The sequence below is a fragment of the Leptonychotes weddellii genome, chromosome 13 (genome assembly GCF_054177405.1).
Source record: "Leptonychotes weddellii isolate Sample4059 chromosome 13, ASM5417740v2, whole genome shotgun sequence".
Classification (NCBI taxonomy): domain Eukaryota; kingdom Metazoa; phylum Chordata; class Mammalia; order Carnivora; family Phocidae; genus Leptonychotes; species Leptonychotes weddellii.
Window position 1 is genome coordinate 60,808,140 of NC_138381.1, and position 17,272 is coordinate 60,825,411.

The 17,272-nt window shown below is 53.2% G+C and overlaps 1 protein-coding gene across 2 annotated transcripts; it reads right to left on the reverse strand.

Annotated features, from left to right (window-relative positions):
* Nucleotides 1-1,012: 1,012 nt before the first annotated feature.
* On the reverse strand, nucleotides 1,013-16,519 carry TCN2 (transcobalamin 2). 2 transcript variants are annotated; one of them, XM_081801816.1, is made up of 10 exons: nucleotides 16,436-16,519; nucleotides 15,939-16,080; nucleotides 11,926-12,118; nucleotides 11,052-11,221; nucleotides 9,890-10,051; nucleotides 8,628-8,800; nucleotides 8,309-8,495; nucleotides 7,202-7,367; nucleotides 4,497-4,612; nucleotides 1,013-1,612 (listed from the first exon to the last, which is right to left on the reverse strand). In XM_081801816.1, the coding sequence occupies exons 2-10, from the start codon at nucleotides 16,000-16,002 to the stop codon at nucleotides 1,551-1,553; spliced, it is 1,293 nt and encodes a 430-aa protein (XP_081657942.1). In that variant the 5' UTR covers nucleotides 16,003-16,080; nucleotides 16,436-16,519; the 3' UTR covers nucleotides 1,013-1,550. The 2 variants fall into 2 exon arrangements, with proteins under 2 accessions (XP_081657942.1, XP_081657941.1); XM_081801815.1 differs by lacking the exon at nucleotides 16,436-16,519 and having other exon boundaries at nucleotides 15,939-16,372.
* Between the last annotated feature and the right edge of the window lie 753 nt (nucleotides 16,520-17,272).

Here is a 17,272-nt window from a genome sequence, read left to right on the forward strand (position 1 = left end):
GCTGAGGTCAGTGGGAGAGGGTCTGGACTCGGCCGCCTCCAGGCTATGTGACCTGAGGCAAGCCTCAGACCCCTGAGTCTCCACCCTTCTTCAACAGGACTGTAGAAGAACCACAGAGCAGGGAGCAGGTTCTGAATCCTCTGAGAAGTACCCCTGATGGTGATCAAGGAGGGACAGGTGAACAAGTCCTCTGGGGTTCTGGGCACAGACATTTCACCTTCCAAACAGGCTGTGTCTTCATGTGGCTTTCTGATACTCTGATGTTTGTTTCAATATAAGAATTTTTTAAATCATCTACTTCCCCTCCCTGTCCAGACCCCAAATATGTGAAACCAGAGCTCTAGGAAGAGGTATCTATGTAACACACTGTCTAGCACAGAGCCCCTCTGAGGGCAGGCCCCCCTCTTCCTCACCTTGGTGAGGTGGGGCATGTGAGGTGCCTCCCTGGCCTGAACTCCACTTCCCAGAGGTCAGCCCAGAGTTCAGGGCCCTCCCACTAACAGGCAAGGTCCCTGGCCCCTGGCCGCTGAGGCCTGGGGTGGTACCCTGACTGTGTGTTGGGGAAAAAAAAAAAGCTCTAGGCTCCTGGGCCTCCAGTTACATTTGGGTTCTGTCATGTAATCCCAACAACCATGGAAGCCCCCCAATTTTCAGTGTTTGCGTGGAAGAGCCAGGAGGCCACCCCAGGCCAGGCCTGTGTCTCCTCAGCCACGTCCCCTGCCTGACATTGTGGGTGAGTCACACGCCCTTGCTGAGTACCAATTTCCTTATCTGTAAAGTAGAGATGAAAACAAAAATATCCACAACCTCAAGAGTTGTGCGAGAAAGCATCCAGCAAGGCTATGTTCCCTAAACAGTAATCAGCATTGGCATCAGCAGCACTGCTCCTTACCAGCCCCCAGGAGAATGCAGCCACCCCCCCACCCCCCACCTTCCTCTGCGCCCCCAGGGGAGCTCCTCCTCCTCCAGCCCCCTGTACTCAGTCACGAGCTTGAGGCATCAGGACACCAGGGCAGGTGCACAATCAACACTTTAATCATTTCAGAGGCAGGCTTTGAGCAGCTCGGCAGAGCCCCCACCAGCCACTCTGCCAAGGCCAGCACCGGGGCCACCGCCCTGAAGGCCGGAGTAGAGAGCTGGGGTCAGGACTGCAGCCCCTGGGCCACACAGGTCTCCTTGCAGGACCCCAATCCCAGAGGGGGCAGTACTCACAACACCAATGGCCGTGACTTCTCCTCCTTGTGTTGAGGAGTCTGAGATGCTTCGGACCCTTCAGACTATGAGTGGCCTTCAAGGAATGCCTGTGTGGCCAGGCGGGGCCAGACTCGAGCAACAGCCCTCCCAGGGAAGATGCGTGGTTCCCTGATCCAGGGTGGATGGTGGCTGAGAACCTTTGCAAGGGTAGTAGCTGGGTAATCCAGGGGACACTCCTCCAAGGACACATGAGGTAGCAGCAGGATTGGGCATGTATGTGCCTGTTACAGCGATGTCTGGAGGGAAGGCGGAGGCCCAGCAATGGGCCAGGCTGCTGGTGTGGGTGAGCCCAGGGGCTACCAGCTAACCAGCCTCAGCTCGATGGTTTCTCCATCCTTGGGGATATAGTCAGCAATACCTGCAGAAACAGGTAAGCAGAGGGGTTAGCAGGGGAGAAAATCCCACCCCCCACCCCACCACCTCTTCTTATGGACAAGCACCCTGAGACCAGGGTCTATCAGATCCACTCAGGGCTTGCTGGTGGGAAAGTGGGAGCTGTCCAGAACCAGTCTGGAAACTGAAATCAGCTGTGACCTCAGGGCTCCTGAGGCCCACAGGCTCATTTTACAGTGGGGGAGGTCCCCAGGGAAGGGGGCTGGGACAGCATTCTGGATAACCAACATGGGGTGAAAGGAACCAGAGACCCTTGACAACACCTGATGGGCAGGGTCACTGTCTTCAGGGTCCCTTGAGGGGCCATCAGGAAGGGGGATTTGCTCAGTGTGGTCTGGAGGGAGAACCAAGACCACAAGTGAAGTCTGCTGGAGCCAGCCTCCACTCACTAGAGACAGTCAAGTCCCAGCTCTGCACTCGTCAGCGGTGTGACTCTGGGCAAGTTATTTCACAATGGTGAGTGCTGGCATTCCCACTTCTGAAATGAGGACAATAATGGTATCAACAACCAGGTGCTCCTTTTTTCCCCATGAGAGTGGGCTTCCTGCTGGACCAGGATGGGGCGGGTGGGGGGCGTGGAGGACACAATGATCCACATCTGCCTCATGATTGAGTCCATCGGGCTTTTGCCCCAGGCTACACCCTCCAGCCCGGGCTTTATCAGTAATAGAGGCCAGATCTGGGGTCTCCATCTGCCCCCTCTTTGTTTTACTTCTCAGTCTGTTCAGAAGCAGGCAGGGAAAAAGAATGCTTTTTCTTGGACTCCCTCAGAAAGGCCCACTTTTTGGAAAGTACTTGGCCCAATGCCTGGCACTTGGTAGGTGCCCAACAGAAGCTCCAGATAGCAAGAGCAGGGACAGAGGACCCTTCAGAGTCTGTCTGGTGACTGGGCTGATGCACAAGGATGCTCATGACAGCTTGAGGCGTAGGCGTTAAAACCCTAAATATCTAGCAGGAATCAAGAAGCTGCAGCCTCGCCATCTCACTCCACGCCCCTCTGCAGCACGAAGTGCCGAGGCAGGCCCTGACTGGCCCACACCAGTCGTGTGGCAATCCTTGTTCTCTAGCCGACGGTGAGTGCAGAACCTGGGCCATCTCCTAACAACGGGGATGGGTCCAGGAATGTGCCTGTGTCCCAATTCCACCTCTGTCTGCTTGGGGCAAAGTTTTAAAAGGGAGCTGCCCTGGGAAGACACAAGAAGGGTGAGGAAGCCAATAAAAAGAGGCGTATGGAGTCACAGGGGAGCAGGGCTGGAGCCCAGGTTACACCAGCCCCGAAGTCCTCATTCCCTCTTGACCCTGGTCACTCGATCCAACGGATGTCATATAGTGGAAGTTGGTTGGCACTGTGTTTCCTGTTATTTGCAGCCCCAAACACCCTCATGAGTGATAAATTCTACGTGGCTATTTCAAAGGAAGGGGAAGATCTACATATAACAACATAGAAAGATGTCCACAATACATTAAGAATGAAAAAAATAAGTTGCAGGGCGCCTGGCTGGCTCAGTCAGAAGAGCAGGCGACTCTTGATCTCATGGTCGTGAGTTCGAGTCCCACAGTGGGCACAGAGCTTACTTTAAAAAATAAATAAATGAGGGGCGCCTGGGTGGCTCAGTCGGTTAAGCATCTGCCTTCGGCTCAGGTCATGATCCCAGCGTCCTGGGATCGAGTCCCACATCGGGTTCCGTGCTCAGCAGGGACCCTGCTTCTCCCTCTTCCACTGCCTGCCTGTCTGCCTACTTGTGATCTCTCTTTTTCTGTCAAATAAATAAATGAAATAAAATGTTTTTCAAAAAAAGAAGAGAATTTTTAAATTTTATTTATTTATTTTTTAAGATTTTATTTATTTATTTGACAGAGAAAGACTCAGCGAGAGAGGGAACACAAGTCGGGGGGGGGTGGTAGAGGGAGAAGCAGGCCTCCCGCTGAGCAGAGAGCCCGATGCGGGGCTCGATCCCAGGACCCTGGGACCATGACCCGAGCTGAAGGCAGACGCTTAATGAATGAGCCACCCAGGAGCCCCAAGAATTGTTTTTTTAAAGTTGCCAAACAGTAGGGCGCCTGGGTGGCTCAGTTGGTTGGGCGACTGCCTTCGGCTCAGGTCATGATCCTGGAGTCCCGGGATCGAGTCCCGCATCGGGCTCCCTGCTCGGCAGGGAGTCTGCTTCTCCCTCTGACCCTCCCCCCTCTCATGTGCTCTCTGTCTCTCTCATTCTCTCTGTCTCAGATAAATAAATAAAATCTTTAAAAAAAAAAAAAAAGTTGCCAAACAGTATACAGAGCTATGCCACCCAGTATGCTCACATTAGCCACACACAGCTATTGTGCATTTGAAGTCTTAGAACAAAACAAGCATGCAAAAATGTCATTCATAATTTTACATTGATTATATCTCGGAATAATAGTATCTTGTGTATTTGGTTAAATAAGATATATTGTTAATATTAGTGTCGCCATCTAGAACATTTAGAATTACACTAGCATATCGTTTCTGTCAGACAGCATCGCTACAGAGCTCGGCTCCGTTTTTATGAAAAAGCTTACATATTTAAAAAATTAGCTGGAAGAAAATACACCCACAGTTAAAAGAAGTAATTTCTGGGGAGCAAATGATAGGTGATTTTAATTTCCCTTTTTTGCCTATCTGATTTCCTAGAGTTGCCCCAATAACTTATGTAAAAGTTCTTAAGCGCTCAGTTCAGTAAGTCAGAAGCCACCTGGAGCATCAGTGATGACCTGAGGCTGAGGCCCAGAAAGGCTCAGGGGAAAGCCAAGGTGAGCCGGGGAAGCCTCACCACAACAAGGCCGGTTGGGCCAGGTGTCCAGAGGTGGCTGGCCACCAGACTCACCTTCTAGCAGTGGGGTGTCAGGGGCTTGGAGGAGCTGCCAGAACTCACGTTCCCCAACTTCTTTCCCCATCACGGAGGTCAGGTAGGGTCCTGACAAGGAGTTCTGGGTTCCATACCTACCAAAGGGAGAGGCAGAAGGAGAAGTGACTTTTGCTTCCACTGACCCAAGGGCAGAAACGGAACTACCCCCACCAGGGAAGTCCTGGCCTCTCCCTCAGGGCTGGCGCTGGCCAAATCCTTTCCAGGCCACAGGCATTCACCCCCGTCCCTCTTCTGCCACGCCCTGACATTGCCCGCTCATGGGACTTCACCCCTCCGCACTGACACGGACCATGGCCTACAGGAAGGGACACCTGTTACATGACTGGCTCAGCAGCTGCCCCCTCTCTGGGAGCTGACGTTGCAGGGGTGAGGAGCAGAAGCCACCAGCACCACATATAAGATGCCAGTGCCCGATGAGAGAGGGCGAAGCAAGAATGCAGAGAAGCCCTGATGTGCGAGACAGAGACACCTGGTGGTGGCAGTGGGTCTCTGCGTCTGGAAGTTTCTGTGGCTCAGTGACACTTCCCTCTTCTTATGGCTGGGTGGCTCAGTCTTCTCTCCGATTCTACACACCCCATGCCCCCCATTACCAGAGAGGGTTGGAGTTAGGTTTCTGGCCTTTGTGACCTAGAGACTCCTTATTCACACCACCCCCTCCCTGAGTTCCTTGCCGCCAACTGTGCATTTCTCCAAACCATGTGGACGTGGCTGCCAGAGGGGTCCTCTTAAAAGCCCATGGGTCATGTTCTTCCTCTCTCCAAAAGGCTTATCAATGGTTATGTCTTAGAGAGGGAGGTTTTTATAGTTTTAAGAGACAGAAAACCACTCAGGGTGACTTTGTCCAAGGGAAAAGTGTTGTTTGAGGGGGTGTCGTGGAGCAGACCCCATTGCCCTGTCATCCCTAACTCTGTGGGTCCATGTGGCTGCTTAGAGCACGTCTCCCTGTTTCTCTCTCTCTCCTCTCTTTCTCTCTGGATCTTTCTTTCTGCAGTCCAGCTTTCTCTGCCTCCAGACATATAACCTTACTGCCTGGCCTCCACACCCAGTTCAGGCACCCACCTCCACTGACAGAATTGTTTCCCTGATGTCTCCTGGAGTTCTGAATCAGAAAGTTAAGTACTATTTTTTTTCATTTTGATGATGTTATTCAGACATGAACACCAGCAGGGTCTGCATATTCTCAATGTCTGCTGGATGGCGGCCTGCCAAGGTGCTCAGTGTGTGGCCGTCTGGGGCTGTGTGGGCCCCCGTAAGCTGCAGGCTACTGGGAAGAGAGCTGAGGCGGGCTTAGTAGTGAATGGAGTGTTCAGGGCCAGGGAAGGGCCTATGAAGTCACAGCTGCCTGGACAAACTCAGGGTTGACAGTAGCTCAGGCCCAAGTAGCTGAGAGCATAGGGCTCACCCCATGCCTGGCCATGTACACCTGCTCCTCAGCAAATAGTCCTTATTTGAATGTTATTCTTTTTACACTTTATATCTATTTGCAGAGTTGTTTAGGATTTATAGATGTCTGGAGCCAGAAAAAGAAGGAACTTTTAATAGTAAACATAATAGCACACATCTAAGTCATAGTATAACAGAAATATCCTGGGGTCTGTCTGGGAGAATTTTTGTTCTTTAAAGGGGGTCTTTGTATATCTCTGGCCTGAAATTCCCTGACCTGGACAAATGCGAGGCACCAGCTGTGGGCCCTCCCTGACTGCAGGGTGCTGTCCTTTGGGAACTCCAGGCGGATGGAGAAATTAGGGCTCTCTCAAACTGAGGCATATCTTTCTAGAAAAGTCTGGGGTCTGGGTGACCCAGTGGAAGGCACTCAACTCCTCTGGTTCATATTCCCCATTGGTGACACAAGAATCCCATCCATGTTATTTAGGCATGGACATGGCTGGGCAGAAATGCTTGGCCCCAGACTTGTCGAATCTTGTCAGGGTGAGAGGCAAGTTTAAGGATGTTGCCCAACCTCCACATTCTACAGGGGACTTGCCCAGGGTAATTCATCACAGGGATGAGGCCAAGATCACCTGATGATAAAAATTCTGATTCTTATATAAGCTAACCTGTGGGGCACCTGGGTGGCTCAGTCGTTAAGCGTCTGCCTTTGGCTCAGGTCATGATCCCAGGATCCTGGGATCAAGCCCCGCATCGGGCTCCCTGCTCCACACGAAGCCTGCTTCTCCCTCTCCCACGCCCCCTGCTTGTGTTCCCTCTCTCGCTGTGTCTCTGTCAAATAAATAAATAAAATCTTAAAAAAAAAAAAAAAGCTAACCTGTATTGAGATTACTAAGTATGGGGGGCCACATCCTCTTTGTGCACTAATTCCCGGACTCCTTGCATGGACTCTGCAAGGAGCAGGGCACAGCTCGTGTTCTCACTGGATTACAGGTAAATAACTGGTTCCGGGTCCCTAGTGGGGGAGTGGTAGAGCTAGGATTCCAATGCGGATGCTCTGCCCCCAGAGCATGTTCTCAGAGCCACTGACAATGCTGGCCCACAGCTCCCAATTTCCACTATACCCCGGGCCATTCAGGGGTGGAGAAGGGGGAAGCAGAGCCTGGCCAGACACCTCTCCCAGGGGAACCTCCTCTTCCATCCCCATCCCATCCACACCCTGTTTCAGGGATGTCGGGTCAGGTGGGGTGAGGGCTGGGAGGTGGGGGTCTCACGTGAATCTTGTGAGCTCCTGGGCCTTCTTAAGGACATCTTCCAAGGAGGACCCAGCAGGGACGGATATGGCATGTCTGTATGGTGGCAAGACACTGGGGACCTTCAGCATGACACTGATGAGCGCTTGGGTCTGTGAAGGAGTCTCCACAGCTGGTTGCAACAGGACTAAGCCAGGGAGAGAAGAAGGGGTAGCTGGTGTGAGGGCAGGGGGCTGGTGTTAGCCCTCCTTTCTTCCCTTGAAGATGCTGTGGCCCATCTCAGCCAGGATCACCACAGGATCCCAGCCTCCCCTGTCCTTTATCCCCCAAGTCCCCCGGCTGCCCAAGGTTGGGTCCCTCACTGGGTTTTTTTGCCTCCAGTACCCCTTCCCACCTATCTGCCACATAGCACCCCAGAGGGCTCTTTCTACAACTAGAATCCCTGCCCACATTACCTCTGAGGGTCTCCCCTCCTTTTCATTCTCCTGCTTGAATGAAAGCTCATTCCCCCAGACCCCACTCTCTAGTAGGAAACTTCCCCCAAATTTCAGCTTGCCCACCACGCTGTCATGGAGCCGCTTCTGGTGGACACAGAGGACCAGGATGCCCAGGCCATACTGATAGTAGCTGGTGCGGGGGTGGCCCTTGTGATTGGACCCTGGGAGGACCCTTTTACACCTCGGCACCTTTGTTTCTGCTGCCCACTCTCTGCCCTGCCCTTGCTACTGCTCTTCGCCACTGGAAAATCCCACTCACCAACTCAAGTCCTTCTCCCAGATGAAGCCCTGATTCCAGCTGCTAATTGGGACTCATTAGGATATATCAGCGCTACCCAAAATGTGTCTCTCCCCATTCATCCATTCAAACATTTCTGGACTGGGTATCACACAAGGGGCTGCAGACTCATGGCCCACCCAGAGCTCTCTCTTTGGTATCTCTCTCCCCACACCGTGGCTTTCTGGAAGCTCTGACTGCATCTTCGCTGCCAGTGTGTCCCACATGGACCCGCAAACCCCCGTTGACTCAGCAAATCAGGATGAGGCAACCTCCCTTCCCTGGGACATGCAGACTTCAGGAAGCACTGAGCAGACTGAAAAGAAGAGGGCTCCCGTTGAAAGGCCCAGCTACCTCTTGGTGCCTCGCAGTCTGGCGAGATGAGATCCACATAGCTCTTGCCGTTCAGGACAGGCAGCAGCTGGGAAATGATGAGAACATTCTTGAAGGCCCCATCCTGCATACTGGCCAACAGAGCAGCCCTTGCCTTGAGGCATGCTGTGCCCAGCTTCTTTTCAGGCATGAAGGAGTTCATCAGTAACTGGTGACAGAATGCGGAAGAGAAGGAGGAGGTAGGTCGGCTGGCATGGAGGAGCCAGGTCTTCCAGCCCCTGACCAGGCCACCGCCCACCGAACACCGGGGTGAACTCTGGCCCCATGCTCTCTTTACTACCTGCAGCGCCAGAGGTGTGCTGTAAACATTCCCAAAGTGGCCTTCAGGGGTCTGGGCCTTCAGGATTTTCTCTTGTACTGTCCTAATGGCCAGGGTGATCCGGTGTCCCTGATTGGGGTTGAGGTTGGAGCGCTCCAGACAGGTGAAGGCCAAGCCCGCCATGGCCACTGTGTCTGCAAGGGACAGAGCCAATTGGGGTCAGTCTAGGCAGGGCCCTGGGGCAATGGGCTGCCACCAGAGGCTTGAAGAAGGGGCATGGTCAGATCAGCATTTTAGAACGTTTTCACCAGCAAGGGGGACCAACTCAGCCCAGTTTGTCCAGAACTTTCCCAGTTTGGCCACTGTAAGTCTGCTGTCCTGGGAAGCCCCTTAGTTCCAGGCAAACAATGGTTGGTCACCCTTCCCCTGTCTACTGTTTAGGGGTTAGAGATTAGGGAGAGAGCCTGGAGGAGGGAGGCCCAAGAGGCTTTATCCTACACCCCTCATTCCCAAATCTGCCTGCACTTTATAATCACCAGGGAAGTTTGGAACAGACCGATAGCTGGGTCCACCCCAAGGTGATCTGATATCATAGGTCCAGGGTGCTGCCTGGGCCCTTCAGGCTTTAAACCCCACCAGCCCCTGCCCCCGCCCAGAGGTGATTTACTGGGCCCACAGTGGCTTTTCTACAAGCCTCAGGCAAGAGCAAGCTCTCTGCAGTATCTCCTCACCCTCCCAACCTACTCCATCCTACCCCCACCCTAGGCGAGGCACCCTCTCACAGAACGCCCACCTACAAGAGACCCTGAATCATGACGACAAGAAAGAGCACTGGAGGCCCAAGGTAACACAGTGAGGTAGCAGCTCCAGAATCCAGGTCTCAGGCTTCCCAGCTCATATGAGGACAAGACCATAGCTTTGTATCCAGAACTTTCTCCATGCCAGGCACCATGACAAGCCCTTGACTTATAAGGTATCTTCTATCAAGATACTGCTGGGAGCTTATTTTACAGCAGAAGCTGAGCCAAAAAGACCAGCTGACTTGCCCAGGGTAGCCTACAATAATTGTGTAACAGAGCTGGCGTCAGGGTCCCAGGCCTGCTCCAACACTGGCTCACGACCACCATACCCCACACACGAGCCCTCGCCATTTCACTCCTAAGGAACTCATAAGGAAGGGGTCCCAAGGAAAGGTGAGCATGGGGCAGGGGGTGGAGGCCTTCAGTTGGAGCTGGGGACTGGCGGAGTGCCAGCCTGGCTTTCGCAGGGCCTCGCCCACTCACCCACAGAGAGGGGGCCCTGGGGCAGATGTTGGTCGTGTTCCACGGCGTACAGGAGCTTGCCCACCACACTGTCATGGAGCCGCTTCTGGTGGACACACAGGGCCAGGATGCCCAGGCCATACTGGTAGTAGCTGGTGAGGGGCTGGCCCTTGTGATTGGACCCTGGGAGGAAGAAGACCATGGGGCAGGGGCTTCATGCTGGGCCTGAGGGGTTGCCTCTCTGCCCCCCTCCCAGCAACCAGCCCAGTCAGCACATGGGACCCCACTGCCCACACTTCCCAACACCCTCCTCTGGGTCATGGGATCCTTCATTCCTTCATTCCCTCAACCCATTCTTGCTGAGGATCCACTCCGTGTCAGGTACTGTGCTCAGAGTGGTGACCGGCCAGCCCTCCAACAGTAACACAACCTGCACCCACGTCAGCATGATTAGAACTGAAATGTGGACCAAGGTCTCTGGGGCCAAACAGTAGAGGTCTTTGAGTAGCTGGGAATCAGGGCAGGATTCTCTAAAAGGCCGTGATACTGGGGAGGTGGGGGTGAGGAGGAGCTAAGGGGGAGCAGGAAGCTAGAAGGGGAAGGAAACCTTCCAGATAGAGAGAACATATACGAAGACCCTGATCTGCAAGCTGAGAAATCAGCGTGGCCAGAGCCAGAAAGGCAGGTGCATGGGTGAGCCAGGGAGTGGGCCAGCAGGTCCTGAAGAGGAGAAAGGGGCAGACAGACGGGGCTGAGGGGCTGTGGACACAGCAGTGAGTAGCCTGTGCAGGGTTTGAGCAGGGCTAACCAGATCAAATTTAGATTTCAAATGCTTGCCCTGGCTGTCATGTGCTGGGTCAAATCAGGCAGCAGGAGAGTTAGCAGAGAGAGGCTGAGGAGTAAGCAGTATGGAGGCCATGCAGTTGTCCCAGAGGTAGACAGTCAGTTCAGTCGTGGTGGCTGAGCAGAACTTGCCAACAGAGTGCATGTGGGGTACAGGAAAGGCTTGGTCAAGGATGGTGACTGCGGCAGGCCCAAGCCTCTAGGTGGATAGTGAGACAGGCAGAGTGGAGGGTGGGAAAGAAGCCTGGGGGGAAAAACCCAAAGTTCTGACTTAGATGCTTCCCCAGAGAATGTTATCTGATGAGGGCCCCCCCACACTTGGCAGACCATGTCCTCTCACCAATGGCCCTCTTCTCGTCCTCCAGGAACCGCTTCAGCTGTGAGACCAGCCTGTCCCCCTTGTGGCCTCCAACAAACTCACAGTTAGCCCTGAGAGCCAGCAGGTAGAGGGCCAGCTGGCCCATGGAGGGCTTGGCCTGGTTGTTACTGTTGTCATCATTGATGGCAAGCCTAGGACAAAGCCAGTAAACAACACTTCTGTAAGAAAATGCCACCTTTGGTAAGCCTGGGTTGGGACACCTCCCCCCAACATCATAAAGTGAAAAGAATCCTAATAATTAGAAACTTTGCTAGAACTACCAAAAGTAGATGAGTCAGCTCTGCATGTTGTAAGGTGCATGCCATACATATTTCATAAAGATAAAAAAATTAGACTCAAGGACAAGTCCCAAGGGCTCTGACGTCCGTGACCTATGCTTGCCCCCACGATTTTGATCACCCTTTGTCCACACAGCCCTCCCTTTCTTCCCTTTCCCTGCTCTGTGTCTGCTTCTTGAGAGGGAGTCCAAGCAGGAGATGCTTCAGGGTGGTCCCGATCCTTTACCTCTCATTCAAACTCCCATACTGAGCCTCAGAACAGGCCTCCCCTTAATGCCCCCTGGAAAGGGAGCACAAAGTTAGATGCTGCTAGATGCTGCTTCTGGGCTCAGTAGTGGGGGGGGGGGGGCGTAGACTGTGATCATGGATCAGTGATATCTGCCTCCAGTCTAGTCAAGCCAACCCCATTCTACAGATGGAGAAAGTGCCAAAGGAGACAAAACTTGCCCAAAGTCTCCCCAACAAAGCAGTGGCAGCCCAAACCAGAACACAGGTCTCCTTTCCCTTAGGAGGTAGAGCAAGACATAGAGAAAGGAGAAGAAAGTGAACAGCGATACCCCAGGACGCTCTGCTGGTAGTTGAGCTTGAGGATGTGCAGATAGAAGGCCTCCCTGGCCCCGGCCTGCAGGCTGGAGAGGCGTAGGCCCACGTAGATACTGGGGTTCAGGTACTCCAGGGAGAGCCAGTCCATCCAGGGCAAGAGGTGCTGGCCCAGCCTCTCCACCAGCTTGCTATCCACCTCTGGTATTTCTTAGGAAAGAGAACAATAGGTCAAGTGAGGTTGCAGAGCCAGGCCACCAGCAAGGAACTGCTTTTACCTTACCGGAGCCTTCTCCAGGGAATAAACATCTCTACTCCGTCTCCACCTAGCACATATCCTACTTGTATGGGAAAGTAAGGCTGTAATGAAAGGCGGCAGGTAAATAGGGGAAAGCAGGTATCCCAAAAGAGCAGTTGGAGTGGGCTAGGGCAGAGGAAGCCAGTACCAGGCGACCACTCTGCCGCCAGGAGTAACAGAGAGTGGAGCTCAAGCCTCGTGATGTGCCCCAGGCACTGCACCTGACCTCACCTGGCCCTCACGCCAGCCCTGTGGCTTCGATACTGTCATCACTGCTTTGTGCAAAAGAGGAAGCAGACATTCAAAGTCATGTTGTGTCTTCCACAGGCTGCAGAGCCAGGGATGAACCTGCCTGCAAAGCCCCTGTTCTTTGGTGCTCTGCCGAATCCATTTACCAAGACTGCAACCCACACACAGAACATGTTACACACCCAATTTTAAAATACTGCAGGCTGGGACACCTGGGTGGCTCAGTCTGTTAAGTTTCTGCCTTCGGCTCAGGTCATGATCTCAGGATCCTGGGATCGAGCCCCGCATTGGGGGTGGGGGGTGGGGATTGTCCCCACTCAGCAGGGAGTCTGCTTGAGGATTCTCTCTCTCCCTCTGCCTCTCCCCCAACTCTCTCTAAAATAAATAAAATAAATCTTTAAAAAACAAAACAAACAAACAAACCCCACTGTAGGCTGCCCATGGCTAACTGGGGCTGTCTGGTGAGCTTCCTCTGTGCAGATCTCAAAATAAAGCTTTTTTTGCCACCTCTGTGTAGGTGAAGAGGAGACTGAAGGGTGAATCCGTAAAAAGCCATCATCGTTGGCAACCATTTCTCTGTGTGCTTTGGGGTTTGCCTGAAACTGAATCATGAAAATGCTGAAAAACTGGGGAAGCTGAAGTCTCAGGGGGCATTTCCCAGCCCCAGCTGACCCTGCCTGCTTCCTTTAGGGAAGGAACCTGAGCTCAGTGGGTGGCCTGGGAGGCACTTTGGACTTTCCCCCATTTACTGCCTCCCAGTTATCTGCAGGGCTCCAGCTGCCTCCACTGTGGCCGTGCCTCGTCCCAGGATGCTGGGCAGGCTGCCCCTCCCAGGGGACTGAGCCCAGGAACTGCCGCTAGAGCTCTTCACCTGCTCAAGGACCAGGGTTCCTCTCGTAACAGGCCCATCCCTCTTGGTTTGGGTCCCACCATCATTTTTTTTTTTTTGTAAGTAATCTCTATGCCCAATGTGGGGTTCAAACTCATGACCCTGAGATCTAGAGTCGGCATGCTCTGCAGACTGAGCCAGCCAGGCGCCCCTATAGGTCTCACCATCTTATGCCCGTTTTCCCAAAAGTCACAGGTATCTGTTGCTAAAGGGGCTAGAGGGGGTGGGGGTCGGGGACAGGGGTTGCTTTTCTTTTCCTTTCACATCCTCAGTGCCTTTCTGGGGCTGCCTCCCATTTCTATAGGCATTTCCCCCTCTCTGTATCTGTCTCAGTCTCTACCTCTTTCAGCCTGTCCTTCTGGTCATCTGTCCCCCTGTACCTCTCTTTCCCTCTCCCTTTCCTTCAAACTGGTAGGGGAGCCTCACCCCAACCCCAGGCTCTGCCCTCTAGCAGGTGAGTCAGCCCTGGGATTAGAAGTGATAAGAAGAAGAGCCAGAGCTATAAAGAGAGGCTCATAACCACAATTCAGCCTCCTTAAAAGGAAGGAGCCGGGCAAATTCACCTTGGTCATAAAAGTGGCCCAGTGCGAGCTCCCTCCCATGGGGCCTCTTGCTCACAGGGCCACGCAGCTCTGCCAGCTGACCGGCCTTGACATTCCCAAGCACAGAAGCCCACCCTGGGCAAAAGCATTAGTGCAGCATTCTTGTCAATTTTACAACCACACAGAGCTTCGAGCTGGTAAAGTTTGAGCGGTGGGATCCTCCGCACCACACCAAGGAGGAAGGCAGGGAAGAATTCTTAGCCCATTTTGCAGCGGAGGGAATGAGGCCTGAGCAGCTAAGTGGCTCAGCTGTAGGGGGCTGCACCCCCAAACCTGATCCAGGGCTTCTGTCGGGTCTATGGGCCAACTACTGAATGGTTCATGCCCAGTGAGGTCTGGGTCCCAGGTCTCCCCTGGGGACTGTCTGGACGGGAACCAAGAGCCAAGGGCTGAGGGGTCTGGTTGCACTTATGGAACACAGGTTGGAAGCTCCTGGTGCCCAGGGAAGACCGTGGCCTGGAGTTCTGAGAACTGAGTCCAGCAAAGCCCTGGAAAGCTGGAGTGCCTTGGCAGGTCACCTGGCTTCTCCAACCTTTGACTGACTCATCTGTCACCTGAACCTGCCTCTCAGTTTGTCCAAAGATAACAAGAGACCATACAAGGAGGGAAGAGAGGTGGGTAATCCCAGAGCACAGAGGCTTCCCTGCCTGCCTCCTGCTTTCTGCCTATCTCCAGTGCACAAATAGCCCCAGGCTGCATTCAGACTCCAAGACCGGTCCCAAGAGGCCCCTGGGGACACTGGGACCCAGAGCCGAAGCAGCCAGGCTCCTGTGCGTGCAGTATACCACAAATGCCTTGCCATGACCTGCCACCTACGCTTCTCTCAGACTCGTCTCGTCTCCGTTAAGGGTGCCCGCGTACTCACTTCCCTCTGCCTGGGATGCCCCCCACTCCTTTTCATGTCAGCTCCTTTTCCTCCTCTGGGTCTCAATCCCCCTGTCATGCCTGGTCCTTGGAAATCCTTCCCTGAACTCTCTCCCTGTGGAGAGTGGCCCCCAGCTCTCTACCTCCGTGCCTGGTTCGCTTCCTTTGGCACTCCCTGCAGCCCCCAAACACAGCACTGATTTGCGTCTTGACTTTTTTGTCTGTCCCCTTTACTAGAACAGATGCATTAGGAGGACAGGGATGGGACCGGTCTTCTCTTTGTTCTTTGCCCAAAGCCCAACACTGCACTGGCTCAGAGAAGCCTCAGTCAATGCATGTTGAATGAGTAAATAAATCCATGACTGGATTAATGGGAGCATTTCTGTCTGGTGGCCTGTCAGATGTATACAGTTGACCCTTGAACAACGTGTGTTCGAACTACGTGGGTCCGCTTATATGTGAATTTTTCTTGATATAGTACAATACTTTAAATCTATTTTTTTTTTAAGATTTTATTTATTTATTTGAGAGAGAGCACAAGCAGGGCGAGGGGCAGAGGGAGAAGCAGACTCCCTGCTTCTCCCCGGACGCCAGGCTCCGGGGCTCGATCCCAGGACCCGGGGATCATGACCTGAGCCGAAGGCAGACACTGAACAGACTGATCCACCCAGGTGTCCCAAATCTATTTTCTTTTCTTTGTGATTTCCTCAATAACATTTTCTTTTTTTAGCTGACTTTATCATAAGAATACAGTATATAATACATATAACATACAAAATATGTGTTGTTTATCTTATTAGTAAGGCTTCCAGTCAACAGTAGGCTATTAGTAGTTAAGTTTCTGGGGAGTCAAAAGTTATAGATGGATTTTGGACTGAATGGAGGGCCGGCAGCCCTAACCCACCTTGTTCGAGGGTCAACTCAGGGTCAATCTCAACACAGTGTGTCAAACACTGAGGTCCAGCTAAGTCCCAGCTGCTGTGGAAGTCCAAAGGGGCAGATAAATCGTACCCTCCCAAACATTCGAGCCTCAATTTCTCCAGCTACATAATGAGGGGTTTGGACAAGACAGTCCTCCCCCGTAAGGCCCCAGGAGGAAAGAGGCACAGGGTAGATCTGGTTACTCACCGCAGATATCAGCGAGAGCCCCCAGGCCCCCAAGGAGGAAGAGGAGGGCCCCAAGGTGCCCCATGGCAGGAGCGGATGGGTGAGCAGCGGGCAGGAAGCACCACAGACTCCTAGGGCTGGTCTTGCACAGCTGGTCACTGCTCTGAAAGAGGCAGCTTCCTGTCACTGATTAATCCCTCCACGCCCCCAGCAGGATGCTGCTAAATCAGCAGAGAGAAAGGGGAAAAAGATCTGTAGCTGAGGTGAAAGCAAGGCCAAAGAACAGAGGAAGGAAGGGCAGAGTCGTTTTCCTGGAGGAAGGGAGCCGGGGGTGGGGGCGGACAAATAGGAATGCTGTGAGACATCTTGAGGCCAGCCACATTCAGTCCCCGCTGCCTACAGAGCGCTGGGCAGGCACAGAGGGCCTGACATCTGATCTGCCCACGTCTGTTCACCTGCGCCTGCGTGGTCGCCCCCTCACTGTTCCAGCGGTGGACAGGCAGGGTAGGGGTGCCTACCTGGTGCCCCCCCCACAGAAGGAGTCCCTGGAAGTGCCCACCCAGAGGTCTGGGACAGGGAGCGGAACTGAGAGCTGTGGTGGTCACGTGAGCGACTGCTGGCGTCAGCAGTCCTCGGCCAGCCCACCGGGCGTTGGGGTTGGGAGGGGTTGGACCCGGACCAGACTGGCCAATTTTCCCAACCAACCAGAAAGCGGGAGGCCTCCTGGAGACAAAGCAAAGAAGGAACAGGATTTAATCATTTGAGACACAAAGTCCTGGGTAGTGGGGCTACTTGTTAGGACTAGGAAAGTAATCTTTAAAAAAAAATCTCTGTAAGAAGAGAGAACAAAGGATTCCTCCTCTGCCTGACCTCACAGGAAACTCAATGTCCAAGAGTTAAGCATGGCGGTGCTGTGTGACCTTGTCCAGGTCATTTAACCTCTCTGAGTTTGAAATAGTTTCTCCTGTGTGAGATGAGAGGGTTGGACAAGATCATTCTAACCAAGCTCCCTTCCAGCTCAACCTGTGAAAATGTTGTCATCTTAAAACACCTCTAATCGGGGCGCCTGGGTGGCTCAGATGGTTAAGCGTCTGCCTTCGGCTCAGGTCGTGATCCCAGGGTCCTGGGATAGAGCCCCACGTCGGGCTCCTGGCTCAGAGGGGAGTCTGCTTCTTCCTCTCCCTCTGCCTCTGCCTCTCCCCCTGCTCATGCTCTCTAACTCTGTGTCTCAAATGAATAAATAAAATCTTAAAAAAAAAAAAAAACACCTCTAATCATTTCCCCTAATGAGATTTTTATTGCAGTCATGTTGTGGCTAATTGCCAAGGTTCATTCCTTCAAGATAATCTGGTTTT

Excerpts from the sequence above, each read along its gene's own strand:
- TCN2 (XM_081801816.1), bottom strand. The coding sequence starts at position 16,002 with ATGGGGCACCTTGGGGCCCTCCTCTTCCTCCTTGGGGGCCTGGGGGCT. Across the intron at positions 12,119-15,938 it reads GGCTCTCGCTGATATCTGCG|AAATACCAGAGGTGGATAGC; the intron begins GTGAGTAACCAG and ends CTCTTTCCTAAG. Across the intron at positions 4,613-7,201 it reads CAGGAGCTCACAAGATTCAC|GTATGGAACCCAGAACTCCT; the intron begins GTGAGACCCCCA and ends TCCCTTTGGTAG.